At 50.4% G+C, this 23,294-nt stretch overlaps 1 protein-coding gene across 2 annotated transcripts; it reads right to left on the minus strand.

Annotated features, from left to right (window-relative positions):
• Positions 1 to 1,432: 1,432 nt before the first annotated feature.
• On the minus strand, positions 1,433 to 21,809 carry MYO1A (myosin IA). Of its 2 annotated transcripts, none has more exons than XM_029205289.1 (28): positions 21,559 to 21,809; positions 19,918 to 20,051; positions 19,696 to 19,811; positions 19,338 to 19,432; positions 19,040 to 19,144; positions 18,800 to 18,846; positions 18,597 to 18,660; positions 18,296 to 18,394; positions 16,162 to 16,265; positions 15,899 to 16,046; positions 15,305 to 15,423; positions 15,138 to 15,224; positions 13,722 to 13,787; positions 13,474 to 13,578; positions 11,454 to 11,516; positions 11,047 to 11,247; positions 10,647 to 10,873; positions 10,082 to 10,282; positions 9,726 to 9,819; positions 9,120 to 9,269; positions 8,942 to 9,010; positions 8,423 to 8,497; positions 4,023 to 4,154; positions 3,289 to 3,395; positions 2,766 to 2,898; positions 2,499 to 2,651; positions 2,193 to 2,320; positions 1,433 to 1,917 (listed from the first exon to the last, which is right to left on the minus strand). In XM_029205289.1, exons 2-28 carry the CDS (start codon positions 20,029 to 20,031, stop codon positions 1,791 to 1,793), a joined length of 3,129 nt encoding a protein of 1,042 aa, XP_029061122.1. In that variant the 5' UTR covers positions 20,032 to 20,051; positions 21,559 to 21,809; the 3' UTR covers positions 1,433 to 1,790. The 2 variants fall into 2 exon arrangements, with proteins under 2 accessions (XP_029061122.1, XP_029061123.1); XM_029205290.1 differs by having other exon boundaries at positions 19,918 to 20,096; positions 21,559 to 21,778.
• Positions 21,810 to 23,294: the final 1,485 nt, after the last annotated feature.

The following is a 23,294-nucleotide window of genomic DNA, read 5'->3' on the forward strand; positions in this document are numbered from 1 at the left end:
ATCCACATGACTGACGGGGGGAGGACAGGAAAGAGAGCAGGGGCCCCAGCACTCCCCGCTCCTACCATCCCCAGCCCGGAGAGCTGACAGTGCCTTCAGCCCTGGGAAAGGAAAAGCAGGATAGGGAGCAGCAGCTGCATATTCTCCTGAAATTGCTTCTGAAAATGACCAGACACTTCACTGGGAAAGTGACGACAATTTGGGCCCTGGGAGCAGCAGATGAGGCGAGAGCGGGGGCGGTCAGGCTCTGGTCACCACCCCCCTCTCGGCCTGGTTCTGAGAAGTAAAGGACGGGGGAACTGTTGGGGGTGGCGGAAGGGTGGCCAGAGCCCCAACTCTGGACACGGCTCCCCACGACAGCTCTAACCCCTCACCCACTGGGAAGGGCTGCCTCCCTGGGCCCCATCTCAGCTCAGAGCAGGGTGTGCCAGAACACGGGGCTGGCTTGTGCTCTGAGGGCTAGATTAATCGGCAGTCAGAGGAGGAGCTAATCAGGTCTCCCGCCAGCATGACTACCTGGGGAGTGAGCTGCCTGCCAGTGGAAGCTGAGGTGGAGGGAGACCCCAGCCTCAAGGCACCGTGAGCTCAGCGGAGACAGGGAAGAGGCAGGGAAGGCAGAGGTCCGAAAGGAGGCAGAGCCGTCCAGACAGAAACAAAAGGCAGCCGTTTGTGTGCTCGCACAGAGCGCAGTCTACATTTTACTGCAAACCCAGGAGATGCTTGTTCCCCAAAGGGAGAGAGCAGAGTGGGAGAGGCTTAGACAAGACAGAATCTATGAGGAAATAGCCATGAAGGAAGTGGGGGAGGGCGATATTTAAAGCATTATACAAACTCTTACGTGTTAACATTAGTCAGAGCCCACAGCAACGGAGACAACGAGATGGTGTGAGACAGTTGGAAACCAAGAAAGAAATAATGACGATGACACATGGAAAATAAATGAAGACGAGAGGGAAGAGGTCAGTCATAGGGATGGGAGAGTCCGGGTGGGGGGGGCGTGTCCCCCTGTCAAGTGCCACCAGCTGCAGGCCCCAGCTGTGGGGCAGTGATTAGTAAGATAACTGTTGGCAGCAGCCTGGCATCTCTGGTGTACGGAAAGGAAAGGGGTGTCAGGGGGCAGGTGTGACAAAACCCAGTGCTGAGCTTGGGGTGGAGGGAGCTATGGAGCCGGGGACCCTGCATTCCCCAGGTCACCTCAGCTCGCATAAGCCCTCCAGCCTTGGGCCTCTTTCCGGGCTAAATCTCCAAAGGATCCCAGTTTCTGCCAAGACAGGAATCCTCACTTCTTCCCTCCAGGGACACACTTAATGAATCAGCTCATTGGCCACCTGCGACCTGAGCCCCATCCCCGACTGCCCCACCCCCACCCCAGTCTCTCCAAACCCCGCCAGAGCTCAGCCGGTCAAGGAGCCCGGAGACAATTTCCCTTCTTTTTCATTCTTATTATCTGCATTAGCTGGCTCCAAGGAGCCTGAGGAGAGGAAAGGGAGGGGGGCTGAGGGTCTAAGTACAAGCCAGTGAAAAGATGGGGGAACAGGGACCCACCCACATGACCATACGTTTGCAAAGCCTCTTGTTTTATTAGTGGGCAAAGAGGCTGAGGGCGGGAGGAAGCTAAGTTTGGAGAGAGGACTGGAAAGGATTGGGAGAAGCAAGGTCCTCTTCAAGGGTTCTGCACTCTCTGAGCCCCACCTCCCATCAGAGGGCTCAGGCACGGGAGCCTCCCACGAAGGTGGGTGGGTGGGAGTAGGGCTGGTGCTGGTCCAGGAAGAAGAAACTGCTGCACCTCCTCACTGCACAGTCACCTCCAGGCAACGACTCCCCTTCTTCTTGCAGCTCAGCTTGCCATTCCCACCACCCCCAGGGCCCTGGATGACCCTGACAGCCAAGCTGCTCTCCTTGAACCTCACTGAGAACCTGGAGGGGGAACAGACAGAAAGACAAAGCTAGTGCCCTCATCCCCTCACTCCTACTCCTGTATTTTCATGGTGGCTTCCCCTCCCCTTCTTGAGGCAAGTACATCCCCCCACCAGCCCCCTATGTCAGAAGACTCAAGGCCGCAGAGAACTTGGGTGGCCCTGACCTGACATAGTACGCTTCACTTTCTGACAGGACAAATTTCCCCGGTCACAATGACCGCCAGCTTGGTCATCTGCCCCAAGCCATCCCGCACCCCCAGCTCATGGCCTTACTCCTCAGTCACGGTGACTGGAAGCTGCCTCTGTGTGGCATCCAGCACAGTCCGGTACATTTTGGTCAGCAGTTCAATCACATGCTCGCTGACCAGCAGGAAGTCCCCCTTGGAGCCCACTGATGATATCTTAGGAAGGAGAGAAACAGCAGGGAAGGGATTCATTTTTTTCTCCTCAGGAGCAGCCTGGGAGATATCAAAGGCCCAGAGTGAGAGGTCTGCTCTCCATGGCCTCCAGCTCGCCCCAGCCCTGTGATGCCCACCACCTTCTCCAGTCTGGGGCCCTGCCCCCACCCAGCTCTGATACCTCACTCAGATGCAAGCTAAAAAGCCCATCCTTGAAGCTGGTGACTGACACCCCGGCCACACTGTTTAGTGCGATGACAATCTTGGCCTGGGAATTCTTGGTGTCTGAGATAATCACATGCCCCTTGGTCAGAAGGAGAATTCGAGAGGAAGTCTAGGGACAGAACAGGAAAGGGTGAGGAAGGGTTGTGATGCATCCCCACCCTTCCAGCTACCAGCCGAGGCTCTGGATCAGGCTGGGGGAGGAGTTCAGGATATGGGCCTTCACCTTGCCATTGCCACGGTTGACCTTCATCACAGTCTCAGCCACCAGAACAGGCCCTTCCTCCCTGCCCTTCAGCTTCTGTAGCTTGGGGTTTCCTTGCAGCCCAATGTAGTCACCGTGGAATGGAATAGGGACACTGAGGACACACGGGAGGTACGCAGTGGAGATAAGGTCCTTACCTCCGACCTCCAAGGTCCTTGTACCTCCCCCCCCGGGGTTCCCATCTTGGTCCTCCCGTGCTCCATCCCCCATCCTCCGCCGTACCCTGTGTCTCAGCGGTTCTCAGAGCACGGTCCAGGACTGACATCAGCATCCCCTAGGACCTTGTTAGAAAGGCAAATTCTTTGGCCCCACCCCAGACCTCCTAAAACAGAAACTCTGAGGAGGGCATGCCGCAACCTGGCTGTTATCCAGTCTGCCAGGTGACTCTGAGGTGCACTAAAGTTTGAGAACCACAGCTCTGTTCCACCTGGGGAATCTTCTCTTTGCTATTGATGAAACTGCACAGGGTCTGGGAGGCACTCACCTCTGGGGGTATGAAGCCTTCTTGCCCTTGAACAGTTCGCTGGCACAGAGCTTCTCCCTTAGGACCTCTACCTGCTTTGGGGACAGCTGATCCCGGAATTTCTTGCACTGTGACAGGGGCGGGGAAGGAGGACACTTCAGAGAGGGCAGGGGCTGGAGGAGCACTGGGGAGGGGAAGGGGGACTGAGGGATGCTGGGGGAGGGGGATGGAAACAGTCAAATACAAGCCCCAGGAGGGCTGTGTGCCCACAGCACAGCACAAGGCCTACTCCCAGACAGGTGCTCAAAAGTATTTCTTGAGTAGAAGAACTCTGTGCTAAGTGAAATAAGCCAAAGGACAAATGTGGCATGAGTTCACTTATATGAGGTACCTAGAATAGTTAAATTCATAGAGACAGAAAGTAGATCACACTTTCTGGGGGCTGACGGACAGAGGAATGGGGAGTTATTGCTTAATGTGTACAGAGTTTCAGTCTGGGATGATGAAAAATAGTCTGGAGACAGATGGCAGTGATGGTTGCACAACAACGCGAATGTGCTTAATGCCACTGAACTGTTTACTTAGAAATAGTTAAAATGGTAAATTTTATGTATTACCACAATAAAAAAAAAATTTAAGTGGAAGAGGGAGGCAGAAGAGGAAAATCAGGAGGAGGAGGAAAAAAAAAAAAAAAAAAAGACAAATGAGAGAGGAGTTGCCTGAGCACCAGGAGAGGCTGCCCAGGCCCCGCTCACCTTCCACTGGTAGAAGAGCTTCTGAAGCTCGTGGTTAGCTGTGTTGAAGTACTTGTAAGGGGCAGCTGGCCACCTTTTGTCCAAGACATTGGTAGGCAAATCGTTCTTCAGCCCCAGGAGGAATTTCCGTGCCTGGGTTGGGAGCAGGGGCGTTGGGAATGGGATGACGAGAAGACCTCCTGACAGGCAAACTGGCACCCAGATCCCACCACTTTGAGGGAGAAAGCCACCCACAGGGAGAAGCAACAAGTGGAGTTGAGGAGATGGAAGGGAGTCCCCTCCTGATCTCTTTCAGTGTGAATGTAGACTTGAGGTTGGGCAGTAACAGCGTGATCAGGAGATGGAGGGGAGAGGAGTAGTTCCAAGCAGATACCTTCTACACAGGGTGGTGAGGTGGGAGGAGCAATATGAAAACTGGCCTTAATATTTTGCTTCTGTAGCTTCCTATTCTCGAGGCTTATAATTGCCTACAGATGGCTGCCCCACTGTCTGTGTTAGCTATTGGACAGGTGCCAAATCTTCCCTCCTCTCTGCTCAGTCAAGGCCAACACCTCAACCTGGCATTCAAAGTCCTCTACTTAGAGCCCAACCTCATGTCACAGGGTCCCCTGCATTATCTAATCCTGGCACACCAACCAGACTGGACTCCCTGACTTGCCCCTGCCCAGCCCACTCATTATCCCTCTGTGCCTTAGCTCATGCTGCTCTCAGCTCAACTCTGCCGACCCAGATTCTACCTATCCTTTGAGATGCAGCTCAAAGCCCTCCCAGATTCCCTGGGCCAGTGGTGTCTCTCCTTTCTTTGAAGCCCCATAGCACTTTGTCTATACATTTGTTTTTGTACTACTGTTATTTGCATGGAAATCTCCCTCTTCTACAGGGTGGGTCTTTGGGAGTCAGGATGCTAGGTCCTGAGTTTTTTCACCATTCAACATCATTGAGCATCTGTTCTGTGCCTGGCACTGTTCTAGGTATGGGGACACAGCAGTGAACAGAGTAAACAAAGTCTCTTCTCACTGAGTTTACATTCTACTGTGGGTGGAGAAGGAGACAGCCCACAAGCAAATAAACATAGACTGTAGCTTCCAATAATTATATACGCTATGATGCAAAAAAAAAGCAGAACAGAGACAGGAATGAGTGGTAGCATATTCCAGACAAGAAGGAAAGCCAGTGTGACTGGGCTAAATTGAGCAAGAGAAGAAAAGATCAGAGAGTAGGTTAGCCAAGGAGAGATCATGAAGGGCCTTACTGTAGGCTGTGGTAAGGACATTTGGCTTTATGTGGGGTGAAATGGAACACCTTTAGAGGGTCTTAGAGGAAGAGTGACATAAACTGACTTAAGGTTTTACTTTTTAAAATGTAATACAACTTATTTTCTTATTTTGAAATTTTTTAAATTTGAGTGAAAGCTGAAACAACATTGCAATGAACATCTGAATAACATATACTTCTCACCTAAATTCACCAGCTGATAATGTTAACATCTTACCCTATCTTTGTGCTCTTTCTAACACACGCACACATAAATACAAATGCATGTAAGTATATAAATACACGCATATGTACAAATCTTGGCTACTATAGCATCCTAAAGTAGGTTACAGTTATCATGACATTTTCCTCTAAAGCTTAAGCACGCATTGCCCAAGAACCAGGATATTTTCCTACACAATCATGATTCTATCACCATACCTAAGAAAATTAACATTAATTGGACACACTCACCCAACAGTAACGTATATGCAAATCTCTTCTAATGTCCTTTATAAACTTTAAAAATGTACTCTTTGACTTTGTTTTTATTTTTCCTGATCCAGGATCCAATCAAGTTTCACCCGTGGCATCTGACTGTTTAGTCTCCCCCAATCTAGAACAAGGACTCTTAAGTCTTTATATCTCAGGGAGCACCTAGCACCCTGTTTATTTAATGGGATAGAATTACTGAAGGTATAGAAAATGACTTGACCTTGAACACTTCCAAATTTTTGGAATTTTTGTGAAAACTTTTTACTGAGATATTAGGTTAAAAAACTAAAATAGAAAAAGGCAGAACACACAGTACATTGCTGTAACTCTCCAGGAACAATCCAAGCTCTTTGTACCTTCCACTACAAAGATCTAGTGGGCTTGGTCTAATCACCCTGGAGTCCCCAGTCCTTGGCCTGGTTTGATTTAATTCAATAAACATTCCTTAGCATGTCCCATAATCCCATAATCCCCCATGTTCCAACTGATGTGGAGATTCTTTTTTGTTTGTTTTTTTAGATCTAGAAAGTTCTGCTTTTCCCTATGCAGCCCTCCTGCCCACAGGTCTACCCAGAGCCACGGATACCTGGGTTGTCCAGGCCTCTGTGAGTGTGTTGGGAGTGGTGAGGCAGGAAGGGGAGGGGAACAGTCATAGGTGGTGGTTAAAACTAGAGTCAAATAGCTTGTACCCCAGCTCTACCACATACCAGCTATGGAACTCCTACAAGTTATTCAACTTCTCTGGGCCTTAGTTTTTACCAATAAAATGAGGGAAAGAGTATATTTTATTTTTAAAAAGCATATACTTTGAATAACAATTTTCTGAGCATGTTTAACTAACCTAGGTAAGAAAACCATGGTGTTTAATTGTAAATAGATTGATATAAGATTGGACCAATACTTGATGTGTACAATTTTAGTATATAGGGTTTTGTCCTTTTAAAAAGAAAAGGTCGGGACTTCCCTGGTGGTGCAGTGGTTAAGAATCCACCTGCCAATGCAGGCGACACGGGTTCGATCCCTGGTCCAGGAAGATCCCACATGCCGCGGAGCAACTAAGCCTGTGCACCACAACTACTGAGCCCGCTTGCCACAGTTATTGAATCCCACAAGCCTGGAGCCCCGTGCTCTGCAACAAGAGAAGCCACCACAATGAGAAGACAGCGCACCGCAATGAAGAGTAGCCCCTGCTCGCCACAACTAGAGAAAAGCCCATGTGCAGCGATGAAGACCCAAAGCAGCCAAAAAAAAAAAATTCAATTAATTAATTAATTATAAAATAAAATGAGGGCAATATAAGGGCCTACCTCAGAGGGTTGTTGAAAGCATTAGAGTTAATGCATGTAAAGGGCTTAGCACATAGTAAGTGAGTTATAGGCAAGGCAATGGCAAAATATGGACTAGTCAGAAACACTGGGGCAATCAATGCCCTGTGGTCCCCTATAAGCAGACTTCCACAGTGGGTTTGATTTATTGAAATACTGGTTTAAAGGCAACAGCTCCTGTGGTGACATTCAGCAGATGCCTGATGATATACAGGTGAAAGAGAAGGTAGACTAGAGGTCATTCAGGAGATAAGAGCAAAATCAGATTACAGGTCTCAGGTGTGCAGCAAGAGAGCACGTACTCTGGTAAGGCAGACACCCTGGAGCCTGCCTGAGGAGAGCCCTGGCAATGGAAGAGGCCTAGGACAATGGAGCTTCCCCGGGGAGGGGGAGGAGGACATAGTGAAGACTCAGGGAGGTGGGAAGAGGCCCAGAGCCCCCATTCCTCAACTTAGCCAAGGGAACAGAGAGGAGCTCCAATGCATCTCGTGTCTTTACGAGCAAAGTCAGTAAGAGTCCTAACAACCATCAAAAATCAAATCAGCCGAGGTCAGTTCTAATTCACTCCAGCCCTCTGTCCAAGATCTCCCGCTCTTCTCTCTGGTCTTTCCCAAGGTTTCAATGGAGTGCTGCTCTCCCCCATCTGGTTTCCCTCCAACACTTCTCAGAAGCACTGTTGCTATCGGATGTATGTCTCTGGAAATCATCCCTCTCTGTCCCTGTTTTCCTCTCACTGGAAACTGTCCATAGTTTGAACGTCCAGACCTGCTCTTGGCTTCTTCCTGCCCACCCTGACCCAAGTCCTCCAGAATTAAGGTCCTTCCTGAGATTCAGTTTCAGCCTGGCCTGCTACAGTGTCAGAAGAGATAGAAGGAAGATATGATTCCTCCACCTTCACCCCCAGCCCTAAAATGAATCTCAGAAGGTTGGGTTACTTAACCCTATGTGTGTCCTCTCTCTGCTCTTCAATGAAGCGCAGCCTCTTCAACTGTTGTTAACCACCTAGTCCCAGTCTCTTCTCCAGCCTACTCACCATGGACTAGTTGGTGGGTGTGCTGGGACCCCTTCCTGCCACAAGGTTGCCTGCAGTGTCTATTCATGCCAAAATGTGCTCTGATTCTGCCGCTAGGTCCCTAGGCGCTGGGGCCCTCCCCATGCAGGCTGCTGCCCCATCCCCTCTGCTCCCAGGGTTTAAGTACATCAGATAGAGGAGGCTCTTGGGGAAAAGCTTTGAGTCACCTCCTCTCAAACCCCACATACTTCCTCTTCCCAACCTGTCCCTCCCTCCTCAATGCCCTGTTTCCACCCTTAATCCCCACCACTTACTATGCTCTTGTAGATGAAATTTGACAAGGTGAGGGCAGCCCCTGACCGGAAGTACTTCCGATAATTCTTGCGAGCCTGGCAGGGACATACAAGAAAAGGGCCAAAGTAAAGATAGAGAGTTATACCTGGAAGATAGAAGACAGGCCTAGAAGAGGTTCTACTATTTTTCAACCACACAAAGAACAGAGTAAGGAAAAGAGCTGAGACTATAGCTGGAGGGAGAGAGTAAAGTCAGACAAGCTGGCAGTCAGGAGGACACTCAAAGCAGAAGGCAGAGCTCTGCTGCTAAGTCAGAAACACACCCAAGCATATACTCAGATCTCCCCAAGATGCATCCACACTCCCAGACACACACAGAGCAGACCCAGAAACACACCAAGACACAGACATACCATCACACACAGATGTGTCCTGGGTGAGGGCAGGACCTTCTCTCTGCTACTCTTCCCCACCAGCAGCAGCTGGCATGACCCGGAGGAGCCACGTGAGGGGAGGAAACCACTCTCCCTTCCCCATTACCTTCCAACCTCTCACAAAAGCCTGGATCAACAATGCTGATGCCTTCATCTTCGCATAGCGTTTCTTTTGCTGTAGAAAACAGTGGGCCTGTTAGAAAAACTCCACCTCCTGAACCACCTCTCCGCTTCCCCCTCTCCTATTAGAGTAAGGGGGATAGGACTTTGGGGATAACAGATACCATGTTGCCCCGAAACCAAGAGGAAATGAGGATCTGACTCTTGCGCATCAGTTGGTAGTGGATGCGGCAGCGCCAGCCTCGGTACATCTTCTGTATGAGTGTGGCCAGCTCGTGGATTCGTAGGCGCCTCTTATCTTCCAGGTAGAAAAGCTGTGGAGAGGTGGAAGGGGGGCAGAGAGGGGCTCACTTAGGGGAACCCCACGGCACCAAAGGCTTCCTAGCCAGTGTTTTATTCAATCGTTCCTTAGTCCTCTTATTCATTTATGCATTCATTCATTTAATAAGCAGCTACTGAGCTCTGACTCTTTAGCAGGCATTGTGCTAAGACTTGGAAACTCAGACACACTGACTCTCAAGGAGTCCTGCTTCAGGCAGAGGCGTTCAGACCAGCAATGCAAGCACACCTAATTCCAGGGCTCAAGGCAGGCAGGGCAGGAACCCAAGAACTCAGCTCCCAGGGATAAAGTCCCTGCAGAGAGGAGACTTCCTCATCCACTATCCATTCCAGGTTCTAGAAGCTCCCGTCGCCCAGCCTCTCACTCACGTGGGCTCTCCAACTCTTCCACCTTCCAGCCCCACCAAACACAAGTGCACCCTCCAACTCACAGTCTTGGGGCTTCTGATGAAGATCTTTGTCTTCCCAAAGGCCATCTCCTCTGAGGACACACTCAGCTCCCCCAGGACCTTCTCGACCCCCTCCCTACAGGAGCAGGTGGGGAAAGCTGCCAAAGGGCATCCCAGGGGAGGGTCCTCTCCCACCTGTCCTCTACCCCCTTTCACCTCAGGAGAAGAGTTCAGTGTTCGAACAGACTTCAGAGCCTCTGAGAAGTGATCGTTCAATTCATTTCCCCGAGAATCCCTTCACGAGCTTCAGCGATACACATGGCACCACCTGGTCTCTTCCCCCACAGAGGTTCCCTGCACTGCCCTTCCCTTCTCCCCAGTCTCCCACTGAGTCTTACCGGTCTCCACCGTCCCAGTGAGGCCAAGTGCTCCGGCTCAGCAATCGGTACCTTTCCAGGAAGGACCCGTAGGCCTGGCGGTAGGCATAGCCTGCTCGTCGCACCCGCACATTCTCCAGCAGCCCCAGGTACCGAGACTGGACGGCCACCAGCTCCGAGGAGAACTCACCTCGCTTCTGATGCTCATTGGGCTTTATACACCTGGTGGGAGGTAAGGCAAGGCCCGGGCTACAGGAGCTTCACCCTTGCCAGTGTCACCCATCCTGGTCTCTACACCTCTATCCTGTACACATTCCCGTTAGCTGAAAATTTTCAGAGGAAGCAGACACACTGGCCTTCCCAGTTTCACTCACTATAGCATGGTCCCTACTTGACCATGACGCTCTGCCCCTTACAGGACTCTCAGCTCCTCAGCTGGCTCTGTTTTTCATGAGGCAAAGGGAGCTGGTATCCTATTCCAGAGACAGCCACCCCCCCACCCCTGCAAGGACATGTTCTACCATGCATGGACCCTGCAAGTGTCATCACAAATGCAGCATGTTCCCCTATGTGCCCAGCATGTCACCTGATGTAGTTGGGTTTCTTGGAATACAGGTTCTTCATGAGAATGGCCACAGAACCCTTGAACTGGACCCCAGCAGTTGGGGGGCGTTTGAGAGACGCCTGCTTTGGATCACCCTCAGGAAACAAGGACCGAAGGAGGGCGTGCTGGGCCTTCCACATGGCCTGGGACAAGTCCCGGAAGAGTAGGTCGTTATTCTTGTCGATGAAGCTGTTCACGTTGTAGGTCACCTGTACAGGAACAGCACTTGGTCTGGAGAGCCCACCACATTGTCTGTCGTGCGCGTGGCCCTCCCAGTCTCACTGCGAAGTGTTCCTGGTTCTCACCTCCCCCCATTGCCTCCCCCATTGCCTTCAGCCTGTGCCCAGGCCCTAGTCTTCACCCTCCAGCCCCGTGACATCACCTTGCCCGCATAGTGGCAGATGCGGAAGCAGCTGAGGCCCATGCTGTGGTCATACTGGTGCTGGGCGTTCTGGGTGACTTTGCTCTCATAGTGGCCATGCTTGGAGAAGACCTGGTTCAGCTTTGCTAGGAAGGTGGAGTCACTGACCACCCCAGGCCGCAGGCACTCCTCGTCCAGCATGGCCAGGATGCCTCGTTGATTCTGGCCAGGGGAACACGATCAGCCCAACCTAGACCTCGTCCTTCAAGACGTCCACATCCTCACTGCCGCCCCTCTGCCCCCTCATCCTTTGCCCTCTTTACCATCCTTATCAAGTGGGGTCGGGGAGGAGGGGAGAGAGAGACAGGGGAAGGGTGTTCAGGCAGTCTGGAGGGGGAGGTCCCAGAGATGAGAGAAGGATAACTTACATGCTCAATGAGGTTACAGATAATGCCATTATCAAAGTAGTCCACCTTCACCCACGGTATGCCCTGGCAACGGGAGATGACAAATTACATGGAGCAGGTCCAAGACAAGTCTCCAACGGTCTCACCAGAACCAGGCCCCCTTTCACCCACCCCACAAAGGACCATCAGAAAGCCCTATAGTTCAGAGGGGTCCTTGGTGTGGTTTCTATCACGTCCTCATCCCTCCAAGGTTGATGGAGAATTTGTGGGGTGGGTGGACAGACGTGTGGGAGGACCCAGAGCAGTTGTGAGAGAGGGTGAGACAGTGCAGAAAGCCATGTAGGTGCTGTAGGTTGGAGAAGGAAGTGGAATATGTTGGGTGAAGACTGGGATAGGGATTACCCCACTGTGGGAGTGGGGAAGGGTCCTTGAGTATGTAGAAGAGCAAATGGCCATACTGTTCTGGCAACAAGCTATGGAACCAAAGCACATAGGTGAGTTTATCATAAAACAACAAAGCTAATTTGATACATCTTCAAAGACCTTCATCAGTGATTCCCAAACTCAAGTGTGCATCACAGTCACCTGGAGGGCTTGTTAAAATACAGATGGCTGGGCCCCACCCCCAGGTTCTGATTCAGCAGGTCTGGGACAGGGCCCGGGAATCTGTCTTTCCAACATGTTCCCAGGGGATACTGCTGCTGCTGGTCCAGGACCACACTTTCAGAACAACTGATCTACATGATACTTTGGGGCTGTATAATTTGTTTTTTAAAAAAGCAAGAATGGTATAGAAGCAGAAGACCCATAAGACCATGCATCTCTAATTTAGAGCTTTGCTGGGTAACAGGCCTACAGACAGGAGAGCTCTGGACCAGCCAAGGGCCAGACCTCCCAGGCTCAGGCCATTCCCAGGTGTGGTTGGGGAACACGAGCCTTTCTCTTCCTCCTCCCTCACAGGTCTTTAGGGAATGCAGAGTGGAATTAAGTAAAGTTGCCCGCCCACCTCATCCCCCAAATACCTCCCCAACTGGCCAAATGAACGCTCCCCCAGGACCTTCTAGAATGCTTTCCCATTCTATGCAGCTATAGAAAAGCACCTTTATGTGCTGACGCACAAAGGTCTCTTGTTAACTGGTGGAAGCAAGATGCAGAACAGAGTGTATTCACTGCCACTTGAATAAATTTTGAGGGAAAATATATTTACAGATTTTTTTGATTACACATAAAAGACCTCTGGAAATAGGCCGACTTCAGTTGCCTCTAGATGCGGGGGGAGAACTAGGAAGCTGGGATGGGGTGGGAGGGAGACCTTTCTTTATACACCTTTTTAAGCTTTTTGAATCTTGAAGCATGGGAATGTATATCTATTTGCTGATTTAAAATTTTAAAGTAAAAACATACAAAACTAAAAAAACTTTTAGTTGTGACCACATTGCCTGAAATTCTGCCACAGCAGGTTCCTGAGGGCTCACAGGGAACATCCCTGGGAGGGTTTTGATGAGTGAGACTCAGCCATTCACACTTTGGAGTGAATTAGCTCAAACAGAGATGACCAGGGGAAGGAGTGTGGAAACTTTGAGCCACGGGGCACTTCTGGTGAGGAAGTCTGGGTGCTACAAGAGGGGACGGCAACATCAGTCCAGCCCAGAGGAGACAAAAGATTCTGAGACGTCAGAGAAGGGCACTGAAAGGGATGTGGTAGGGTGCCAAGCCCAGGAGAAATGCCCCTTCTAGATTCGGCTCATAGCCTGCCCTGGGCCAAGCACAGCTGTCACTTCACTCTTGTCAGGCCTCTCCCCCACCCCTACCCACCCCAACACCCTTCCATCAATCTGCTCCCTTCCTCTCCTGGCCTGGAGTGGAAAGCAGAGAATTAGGGCTTCTTGGTAATGCTGGAATATTCAGCTGTGCAAGGGAAACTTTCTGTCCTTAGTGTTCTCATCTGGGGACAACTGGGAGGAAGCTGTGATGAAGGAGAAAGATCTGGCATACGCCTAGAAGTCATCTGAGAGAGGGGAAGCAGGAAGTCCTCGTTTACCTCTCTCTTATATTCCTCTTGCTCCTCTTTCAGCGTTATCTCTATGAACACCTGCTGTAGCTTCTCATTGCAGTAGTTGATCACAAATTGCTCAAAGCTATTATCCTGTGGTGGGTACACAGGTTAGAGAGTGAGACCAAGACACTTCCTCTGTCTCAGCCCTACCTCCCCTCTCCCACACCCCCCTTGGAGCCTGCCGCTCCTAACCCTCAGGAAGCAGGGTGCTGAGGTTGCTGAGGCTCTCTCACCTCTAATATTTCAAAGCCATAGATATCCAGGACCCCCATGACCTTCCTTTTCTCCCCCGTGCCCACCTGAAGAGGAGGAAAAGATAAATCTGAGGACCGGCCCTCTACACACAAGGCCAGGCCCCTCTGGGATGGATGTGAGTAAAGCAGGGAGCAAACAGAACTTGGGTGAGCTTGACCAAGCTGGAAAGGAATTGGTGTAATTTTACTCTCCCTCTTCCTCTATATGCTGAAGGACAAGCAAAGAGGGAGGAAAGGAGGAAAAGGAAGATGTAACAGATTCCAGGAAAATGCTCCCATGGTACAAAGTAGAAAGACGTTAAAATCTTCTCGGGAAAATATCCATCCCTTATATTTGTAGAGCATTTTACCAAAAATCCTATGATCTTATTTCATTAATCCATCTATCCCTATAAGGTGTGATTATTCCCATTCTATAGATGAAAAAAAATCGAACTTCAAAAGAGCTAAGCATTTACCCAAATCTAGATTCAAATCCTATATTACCCTGCTGCCTTCTGGTAACAGATTCTAAATTGATGGCACTTTCACATACGAATTTTTAAATAATAGCTCTATTTTGACCTAATTTGCATACCATAAAATTTACCCTTTAAAAGTATACAATTCAGTGGGATTTTTTTTCCAGTATATTCAAAAGGTATACAACCACCACCACTAAATTCCAGAGCATTTTCATCATCCCCAGGTGAAATCTTATACATGTAACCCATTAGCAGTCACTCCGTATTCCCCTGCCAACTGCTGACCTACTTCCCATCCCGATGGATTGCTTACTCTGGACATTTCATATAAATGGAATCATACAAAATGTGACCTTTTGTGTCTGGTTTCTTTCATTCAACATCTTTCCAAGGTTCATCCACGTTGAGCATGTATGAGCACTTCGTGCCTTTTAATGGCCAAATAATATCCCACTGTATGGATATACCACATTTTGTTTATCCATTCATTAGTTGATGTACACTGGGGTTGTTTCCACTTCTTGGCTATTATGAATAATGCCTCTATGAACATTTATGCACAGGTTTTTATGTGGACATCTGTTTTCAGTTCTTTTGGATATATACTTAGGAGTAGAATTGCTGGGTTATATGGTAACCACATACACAATTTCATCTGATCCTCACTAAATCCTGTGAAATGAGTAGGCATTAGTGTGTCTCATTTCCCAAATCGGGAAACTGAGGTTCAGAATCTCTGTGAAACTGAAAGACCACACAGTTGGTAAGTAGGGAACCCAAATAGATGAACTCAAAAAGACAGAGATGTTTCCAAAACACTACATTATCGTGAATAAATAAATACACCCTATCCTCCTTACTCTGTTTATCTCAGAACCCAAGGCATGGGGCGGGCAGAGGAGACTGCTGAGGGAGGAGGGCAGTCTCTCACCTGGATACTCGCATTGATTCGATTCACCAGCCAGGTGAAAAGGCGGCTGTAGACGTTCTTAGCCAGAGCATCCCGAGCGTACTGAGCCTGCAGGGCAGTGCCAACTGGTTAGTGTGGCAGCCACAGAACAGACTCAAAACTCAGCCTCCTCCCACAGGGCCCCTCACCTGGACGACATTCAGTGCAGTGACCACTTTTTCTTTGGCCGTTTCCATGGTCCTTGAGCACAAAGCTCTCTCTAGTTCCACTGAATTCAAACCCACCATTTCCCCAATCTCTTGAATACCTGGAGAGATGAGGAAATACAACATGGCCTGAGAGAGGGCTTGCTCCCAGGGGAGGGAGGGAGGGCTGAAAAGTGGAACTGCTGAGAGCCTGCTGTTCCTGGGTCTTACTGGGAAAGTCCTTACAGCCAATCCAGAACATGGCTCTGGAGGAATCTCTGGGGAGGAGGAGGAAAGGGAGATCTTGACACTTTGCATGCATTATCTCCTTTAATATGAGAATCTCCTGAAATGAGTGTAATTGTCCCCATTTCTGCAAAGAATCCACCGAGACTCAGAGAGGTCTCAGAACCTAGGTCTACCAAACATCAAAATCTCATTCCAATATGCCTCACAGGGAGTTCTGAATGAGTATGTTTGGGGAAGAACTCCTGAGCAGGCAGAGGGGGACTGAATCAGAGTGAGGTCTATTATGCTGGAGATGGTGGAAGAACAGAAATTGTAGCAGGAGATTCAGGGAGCTGGTTGGGTGCAGACCTCTCCCATCACGGATGCCACTTGCTGGTACCCCATTGGCCTGGAACTCGTCTGCCAGTTCCACATTCCCCAGCTTCAACACCAGGGCCACCACCTCTAGCACCTGCCGAATCTCCTCCTTGGAGAACCCAATCACAGTCATCGCACTCTTGGAGAGAAAGGAGAAGTCCAAAGTTGAACTGCGGTGCCAGTCTAACGCCTCCCTTCTCAAAGCCAGAGCCTGGGCTCAGGGCATGGCCTAATGGCCCATCCCAGGTACTCACCTGGAGGGCCTTGAAGTTGGCAGTGTCGTCCATGCCATCCACCCTGGATGCCCCCGGGTTCAGGTAGGCATAGCCATTTGTGTCCCGCTCAAGCTTCAGGGCCTCTGGGAGGGCCAGCATGAGGGAAGAGGGTCAGTACACATGCTTTCTGGAGTCCCCCAGCCTTGACCCTCACGGCCCTTGTCCTAGGTTGGTTCGTTCATTTATTCAGAGGAGCCATTTTTGTTTTAGGTTCTTCCCCTGCCTCTTTTGTTTTGGGATCACTAATTCCTGTGATGATAGACTACATTTTTAAGTGGTATTTAGGGTTTGGGTGTTCATAATTGTTGAGGTTTTCCCCAACTTTTATGAAAGAAAAGTCTCATTCTACTCTTTTCCCCACCCTCAGGGTTCCAAACAATAAAAACAAACAAGAAACCTCTCTGTCCTGCTCAGTAGTCAATGGTTCTCGGAGGATGAAGGTGAGGAAAGAAGGGTGAGCACACATCTGCCACCCACCCCCAGCCTCAAGGCCTCACCCTAGGCCCATGTTGGCGCACCCATTATTTGTTCACAAAGCACCAACCAAGTGACAGATACTATGTTCCCCAACCCTGACTCCCTTCGGGAAGGTTTTCTCTGCGCGTAGCTGAGCCAAATGGCCCTCTTGTGTTCCCCCATTGTGCATCTCTACCCCAGACCACATCACATGGGCTGGGCTTTGGGTTTTTTTCTGTCCCTCCTACCAATGAACAACTTGTGTGTTGGGACTGTGTTTTTCATCTTCATATTCTGTGTGCCTGGCTGGCATGCAGGAACTTTTTTCTTTTTAATAAATGAATCAAGGGAATGATCAAAGCCGTTCACCTGAGATGGGAAGGAATGGGTTAATCATGGAGCTTGAAGGGTATCAGTTATCTGTTATTCAAATGATCTGAGAATCAGGGAGTAACCCTCAAACTAGAGTTTAATGGCAGTTTCCCCTGAGACACAAATTTTGAAATAAGAGCCTGCTAAAGAGGGGTGTCTGGAAGGAGAATGAGTCAGAAAGGCCCTGGGATGATGACACCAGGGAGGGAGGCCCCACCCAGACTCAACTTAAATCAGTGAGTGAGAATCAGCTGGAGCACAACTCTAGTACCTATGATTCAGAAAAACGGAATACAATCAAGACAATTAAGCCAGGAGGGAGGATGAGACCTGTGGGGGCTCTTGAACCATAGAGATCTCCAGGAGGGGGAAAGGAGACAGGCACAAGTCCAGCATAGAATAACCAGAAACCAAAGGGACAGGTTCTTGGAGGCCAAGACACCCACAGTGCCCACAGTTAGAAGGGGGGTTGAGAGGGGAAACTCTGGCAGGGCTTTAAGTCCCATCAGACCCTGCAGTAATGCCCATCCCGAGCCACCTCAGGCCCATCCAGCATCCAGGCTGAGATGGTCTCTTCCCCAAGACAACGTAAGGTGCTCCATGCCTTCTGCCCCTCTAGCCAGCTGCAAAGCCTATTGGCACTGATCACACTGTATTGCGATGTAGCTGTTCATGCATCTGCCATCCCTAGAAGACTATAAGTTCTTCGAGGACAAGGTCTCTTACTCACCTCTGTATCCCTAGAAGCTAGCACAATGTTCAAGCATAGTAGGTGTTCAAGAGATGTTTGATGAATGACTGAATGGAACCTCCACAGAACTATCTAAGAAGAGAAAATCAAGGACAAGGTCCTGGGCAAGGCAGATGTACACCCAGGACAACTTCAGCTAGAGCTCACTGAAAGTTCTTGAACACTTGTAACATCCTGCCTGCTTTCCTGCTGAGCTACAGACAAAGTCCCTTAAATTGAAGATAGGAGAGATGGTAGATGGAAATAAGTGTTCCATTTTTGAAGCCAGCTTGGGGAAAGAGGAATCCAGACAAGACAGAGAAATAAGAGCAGGGAAGAGGTAAGAAGGCTTATTCCTAGCAATAAAACCCCAGAAAAGGAAGAGAACACAGAGGTCAAGGGATTTGTTCCCAACAATGGGTGGATGAGATTCAGGGTGGGGACTGCCCTGAGATTCAAGGGAAGAGGGCTACAGGGATCCAGAGGGGCCCAGGGGTTCTGGGCATTGAATGGAGGCTAGGGATGTTCTGCCATGTGTCGGGGGCAGGCACATACTCAGCAGCTGTGGATCTGCTCCAGCCAGTAGCTGATAGAAGATGTGGAAGTTCCTTTCTCCTTCAAGGTGCTTCACCACGCGGGATTTCTCAAGCAGATCTGGCAGAGAATTTGAAAATCATGTTCTGAGGACCTGGGAGGTACTGCAGCTTCCCTCTAATTCTGCCCTCATCCCTAGTGTTCCTAGTGGTTGGGAAGCCTGGTAGTCTAACATTCCTCCTTCCTACAGCAGCAGATTAGCCAAAAGGAACACCGTGGGGGCAGGTGGGACAGGTGGTAAGCGGGATGGGGAGACACGTACAGTTTGTGATGACGCCACCAAGGGGGGATCCCTTGAAGTCAAACTCAACATCCATGTATTTTCCCTTCAGAGACCAGAGAGAGACAGAGAGAGACTTGGCTTCCTCCTCTTCTCGCCACCCTGTCCAGGAGGGATCTGCGCCTTGTTCCTCCCTCTCAAGGCCCCACACCCTCTTGTCCCAGTCCGGGGAGATGTTCACTCACAAATCGAGAGGAGTTGTTGTTGCGAATGGTCTTGGCATTGCCAAAAGCTGCGGAGATGAGGGGAGGGGGAATACGATGGCTGAGGCGAGAAGACGGACTCCAGAGCAGGGGAAGGGGGAAGGCCCTCCAGCCATGAGGCCGATCTCAGGTTTCTCAGGCTGAGCAAGAACAGCCACGTGGGGAACACTGGGGACGGTAGGGTGGGGTGGGGGTGGATCGGGCAGAGACTGGACTTCTCACCCTCCAGCACTGGATTTGACTGAAGCAGTTGTTCCTTCACAGAGTTCACCCGTTCCCCTTCCCCACAGACAGCCGCCACGTAAGTCATCACTAGCTTACTAGCCTCTGCAAGAGAAACCCTCGCGTGAATCCCCACCAATGCCCTTAACCTCCCTCATCCCAGCACCTCACACCACTCAGAGTCAGAAAAGGCCAGGGAGGAATTTCAGGGGGTGGGGGCAGAACTGGGCCTGGCTTGGAAAGAGACAAGGGGGTAGTTCCAGCAGTGACTCCACGGCTTCCCCGCCGGGCGCCTCACCTGTCTTGCCAGCTCCACTCTCGCCCGTGATGAGGATACACTGGTCTTGGTCCTGGTCCCTCAGTGACTGGTACGCCTCATTTGCCAGTGCATAGCTTGTGTGGAGGAAGTGGGTGGTGACTAGTGTGGGACCAGTCCAGGACAACACCTTTCACTCGACCCCCAACCCCCAGACTCATTCGCCCTCCCCACTTGGGCCAGACCAAGGCAAGTGACAGGCCTAGGAAGGGGCCTCCAGAGGGCCAAGGGAGGAAGGGGCAGCTGGAGAACCTCCTTCAGGAGGAAGGAAAGAGGAAATTAGGATGTGTCATCATAGCGAGCCGGGGCCCTGTCACCTTTCCTCGGTCCCTCTACTCACACATGGGGCTTCAGCTCGTAGAAGGTATAGTCCCTGTATCTGGCAATGAACTCTGGGCCATAGATGGGCAGCTGTTGGTAGGGATTCACTGAGACCAACACGTTCCCAATGTAGGTCTGGAGCCAGGGAAGATGAAGGGAATGAGTGAGGGTGGGGGTTAAGGGGAGGCACATGAACTCTCTGGCCACATGGCCACAGGCAGGGGCACCTGTAAGCACTCACATAAATCTCCCTGTTCTCATAGCGCAGCTGGAGGTTCTTGATCAGAGACTCCTGCTCCAGGGGTTCCAGGAGCACAAGGTCTTCCACCCCAATGGACCCTTCCAGGAGAGTCATGTCCAGAGGAGCAACTGATCCTGGGATCAGTTTGTTGATGTCTGCTCAGCTTTAGAGGCCAGTAACTGTTTGAGGGGGAGGAAGGCAGAAGGACCTAAGAGAGCTTTCCCCTCCCCCAGTCCTGGCCCTAGAGAGAGCCCCCAACCTGGGAAAGGCCTCTGGGCCAGCCCAAGCTAACAGTGGAGGCTGCAGAAACTCCTGGTGGGAGGCGAGGGAATCCTCTGCTCCCTGAATTAGGGTTGGTGGGGGTGGGACAGGACCACCAGGGTAAAGAAGGCACCCAGTAGGCAGCAGCTGGGGGAGCATCCTTGTGCTTGCAGGGGAGAGGGCTGGGGAGGAAAGGGTAAGCAAACTTCATGCCACAGCCAGGGTGTGGCTGCACGGAGGCTGAGGCCAGGGTCCAGACTCCCTGACTCTTTGTCCCCCATTCTCCTTCTCAACTCCCCGCCTCTCACAGCCTCCGTTTCAGTCACCCAGCACACCCCATACCCCTTTGAAAACTTGTGCCAGTGTCTTTCCTCCCATCTTACTGCTACAGTGAGATTCATTTTTTAAATGGGGACTGGAAGAGGTGATGAGCTCAAGGACAGAGACGGAAGTTCCTCCGTAAAAGGCTGGAATACCCCAAAGAAAATGAAAATGAGGTTTGTTTCCCCAACAAGCAAGTAGCTGTCAGTACCTCTGGATGTGCCTACATGTCTGTCCCTATATTTCCATGTCCAGATTTTACACCCATGACCATAAGCTTCTGGCATGGACTTTGCCCCAGAGGGACACACCTAGCTTTTTAGTAGCTGGTGGGAATGGGCAGAGTCAGAGGGGCAGGGGACACCGTGCGGCTCGGCCTCCACGCAGTAGGCATATGGCAGGTGCTCCCTAGAGTGGAAGCCCAGCCCTCCTCAGTCTTTCCTGGGGGACTGAGTAGGCAGGGCGACCTGGTGCGGGACGGGACTATTACAATGGTCAATGCCACTCCCTAACAGGAATAAAAGAGCCACATCCTCCTGTGCCGCATTGCTGAAACTGACTGGGGGAAGGGAGGGAAGCAGGAAGGGAAGGTGGGGCAAGAAGGGGGCACGGGCTGCCTTCTCCCTTCACTCTGCCTTCCCCAAGCTTCGGGAAAAGGCAGCACCTGTCACTTCCTGTAAAGTCACAACGGAGGGAGCAATAAGAATAATGACTATCGCAACCTTTAGCAATCAGGTAGTATGTACTACGGGCTAGGCAGGCTCTAAACACTTTACATCCACTAATTCACTTGATGCTAACAATATCCCCATGAAGTAGATACTATTATCATCCCACATTTTCTAGATTAAAAAATAAAAGTTAAGATTTTAAATAACTTGGCAGGGAAGGGAGAGAAGCAGAAGCAGGGCTGGGAGAAGGCATCTTCTTTGGATTTAGATTTGAAAGGAATGGGAATAAGATTGGTTGGAGGTGGGGAAGAGGGAAAAAAAGCAGCCCCCACATGGGGCACCCAAAGATGTGAAAAGAGGAGTACAGGCAGGTTAAGGAAGGACTCACCCAATACTGGAACTAGGGTGTAACTTCAGTGTCTCTTGGAGACTGGTGGATGAAATCCCAATTCGACAGGAAGGGGGCATAGGAGTCCCAGGCCCCAAGGCTGGAGAGGTGCCCTCGTCAATGGGAGCTGTCCATGGTGTCACAGAAGACAGGAGATATTCGACCCTCTTCTTCCCAGTGTCCACGATTCTGACCTTCCTCTGTGCAGCCTCCTCCAGCCAGGGTTCCCTGTGCCAGTCAGGCCAGGCGAGCCCTGAGATGGCTGCTCAGCACAAAGTCCGAGGCTGTTCCTGCTGAGGGTGTGGCTCGCTTAACCCTTCACAGGCCTGCAGCCCCAGAGGGAGACACTCAGTCGCATGAGAAAGCCCCCTCTAGGTAAGAAGGGGTATCTGGCTGGCCTTAGCTAAGGGGTTCAAGCAGAGTTCTTGCTCCATTGCCCCCAAAATTTGGAAGTGAGGGCAGAAGGAGCAGACTTTATAGCCAAGGAAAAGCTTTTTCCAAAAGTCAGGAATATTGTCAAAGAGGAAGTTAGGCTGGGGTGTCTTCTAACCAAAGAAGTAGTACCTCCCTCAAACCTACCCTTCCTATCTTGTTCGGAGCCAGGGGGTACTGATGACATTATTGGAAGAACTAAGCAGACAAAATCCCCAAATTTCTCTCCACTTCCCTCCCCCCATGAATCAGACCCCATCATACAGGTCCAAAGATTAAAGTTAGTGTTAACAACTGACATTTCATTCATTCAGTGAACTCCCACCTGTGTCACCTCATTCAATCACACCACCCTGTGAGGTAGGCAGTGCAGACTCACTCCATTAAAAAGGAAAATTAGAGACCAACACCGAGGCTCAGAGAGGTTACACAATGTGCCCCTAGTTCCACAGATGGCACATGGCAGAACCAGGAACAGAAAAATGCAGCTTCCTGACCCTAAGTTGGCCACAGGTTCCAGCCCAAGTCCTGGTATTTCTCATTTTATTCCTTCTTCTGTGCTAGAATACCGAATAAGACCCTGGGATGCTCTTTCCTGGGCACTATCTCAGCTGGAAATAACTCCCTCCAGTGGACAAGAAGCTTTAAAATCCTATTTCCCAGGGTACCCCCTCATCCACCCAGGAAAATTCCTAAACAGCAGGCTCCCTATGCCCACCATCCTCCCTCCCAGGCATGCACAAAGAGCAAATTAGGTCATTACAAACACTTAGCTGAAGTTAGAGACTTGACTCTCCAACTCCCAGCCACAGCTGCTTGGTTCAAGGTCCAAACTCTATTGCTCTCACAGAAGCACTCTGCATAAACCTGGCCCATCAGCAATTCCATTACCAACCTGCCCTTACATAAATTATTGATCTACTAAATATATATATATATATTTGAAGGGGGTAAAAAGCAAGGGGCGAGAGAGAGAGAGAAAGCTGAGTGGAAGTGACATCAGAACATAATCCCATGTACAGGGAGAGCAGTATCACAGCAGAGGCAGAAATGACTAAAGTTCCCCTATTTTGCAGTGGAGGAAACATGCCTAGAGTGAGAAATCACTTTCCTAGGATCACACCGCTGCAAACCTGGCAGCGCCAGGACCAGAACACAGGTTTCCTGTACTCCAGGCCAGGAATCTGCAGCTGCCTACAACTGAGGTTCATTTGTGTCCATCCACAGACTCATTTATCAAGTGCCTGCTATGTGCTCACATGAGAGAAGTGACTCTAAAATGAGATGGCAACCTCAGGCTTAGA

Source organism: Monodon monoceros, unplaced genomic scaffold (genome assembly GCF_005190385.1).
Source record: "Monodon monoceros isolate NGI ecotype Baffin Bay Population unplaced genomic scaffold, NGI_Narwhal_1 Super_Scaffold_6, whole genome shotgun sequence".
Lineage (NCBI taxonomy): Eukaryota > Metazoa > Chordata > Mammalia > Artiodactyla > Monodontidae > Monodon > Monodon monoceros.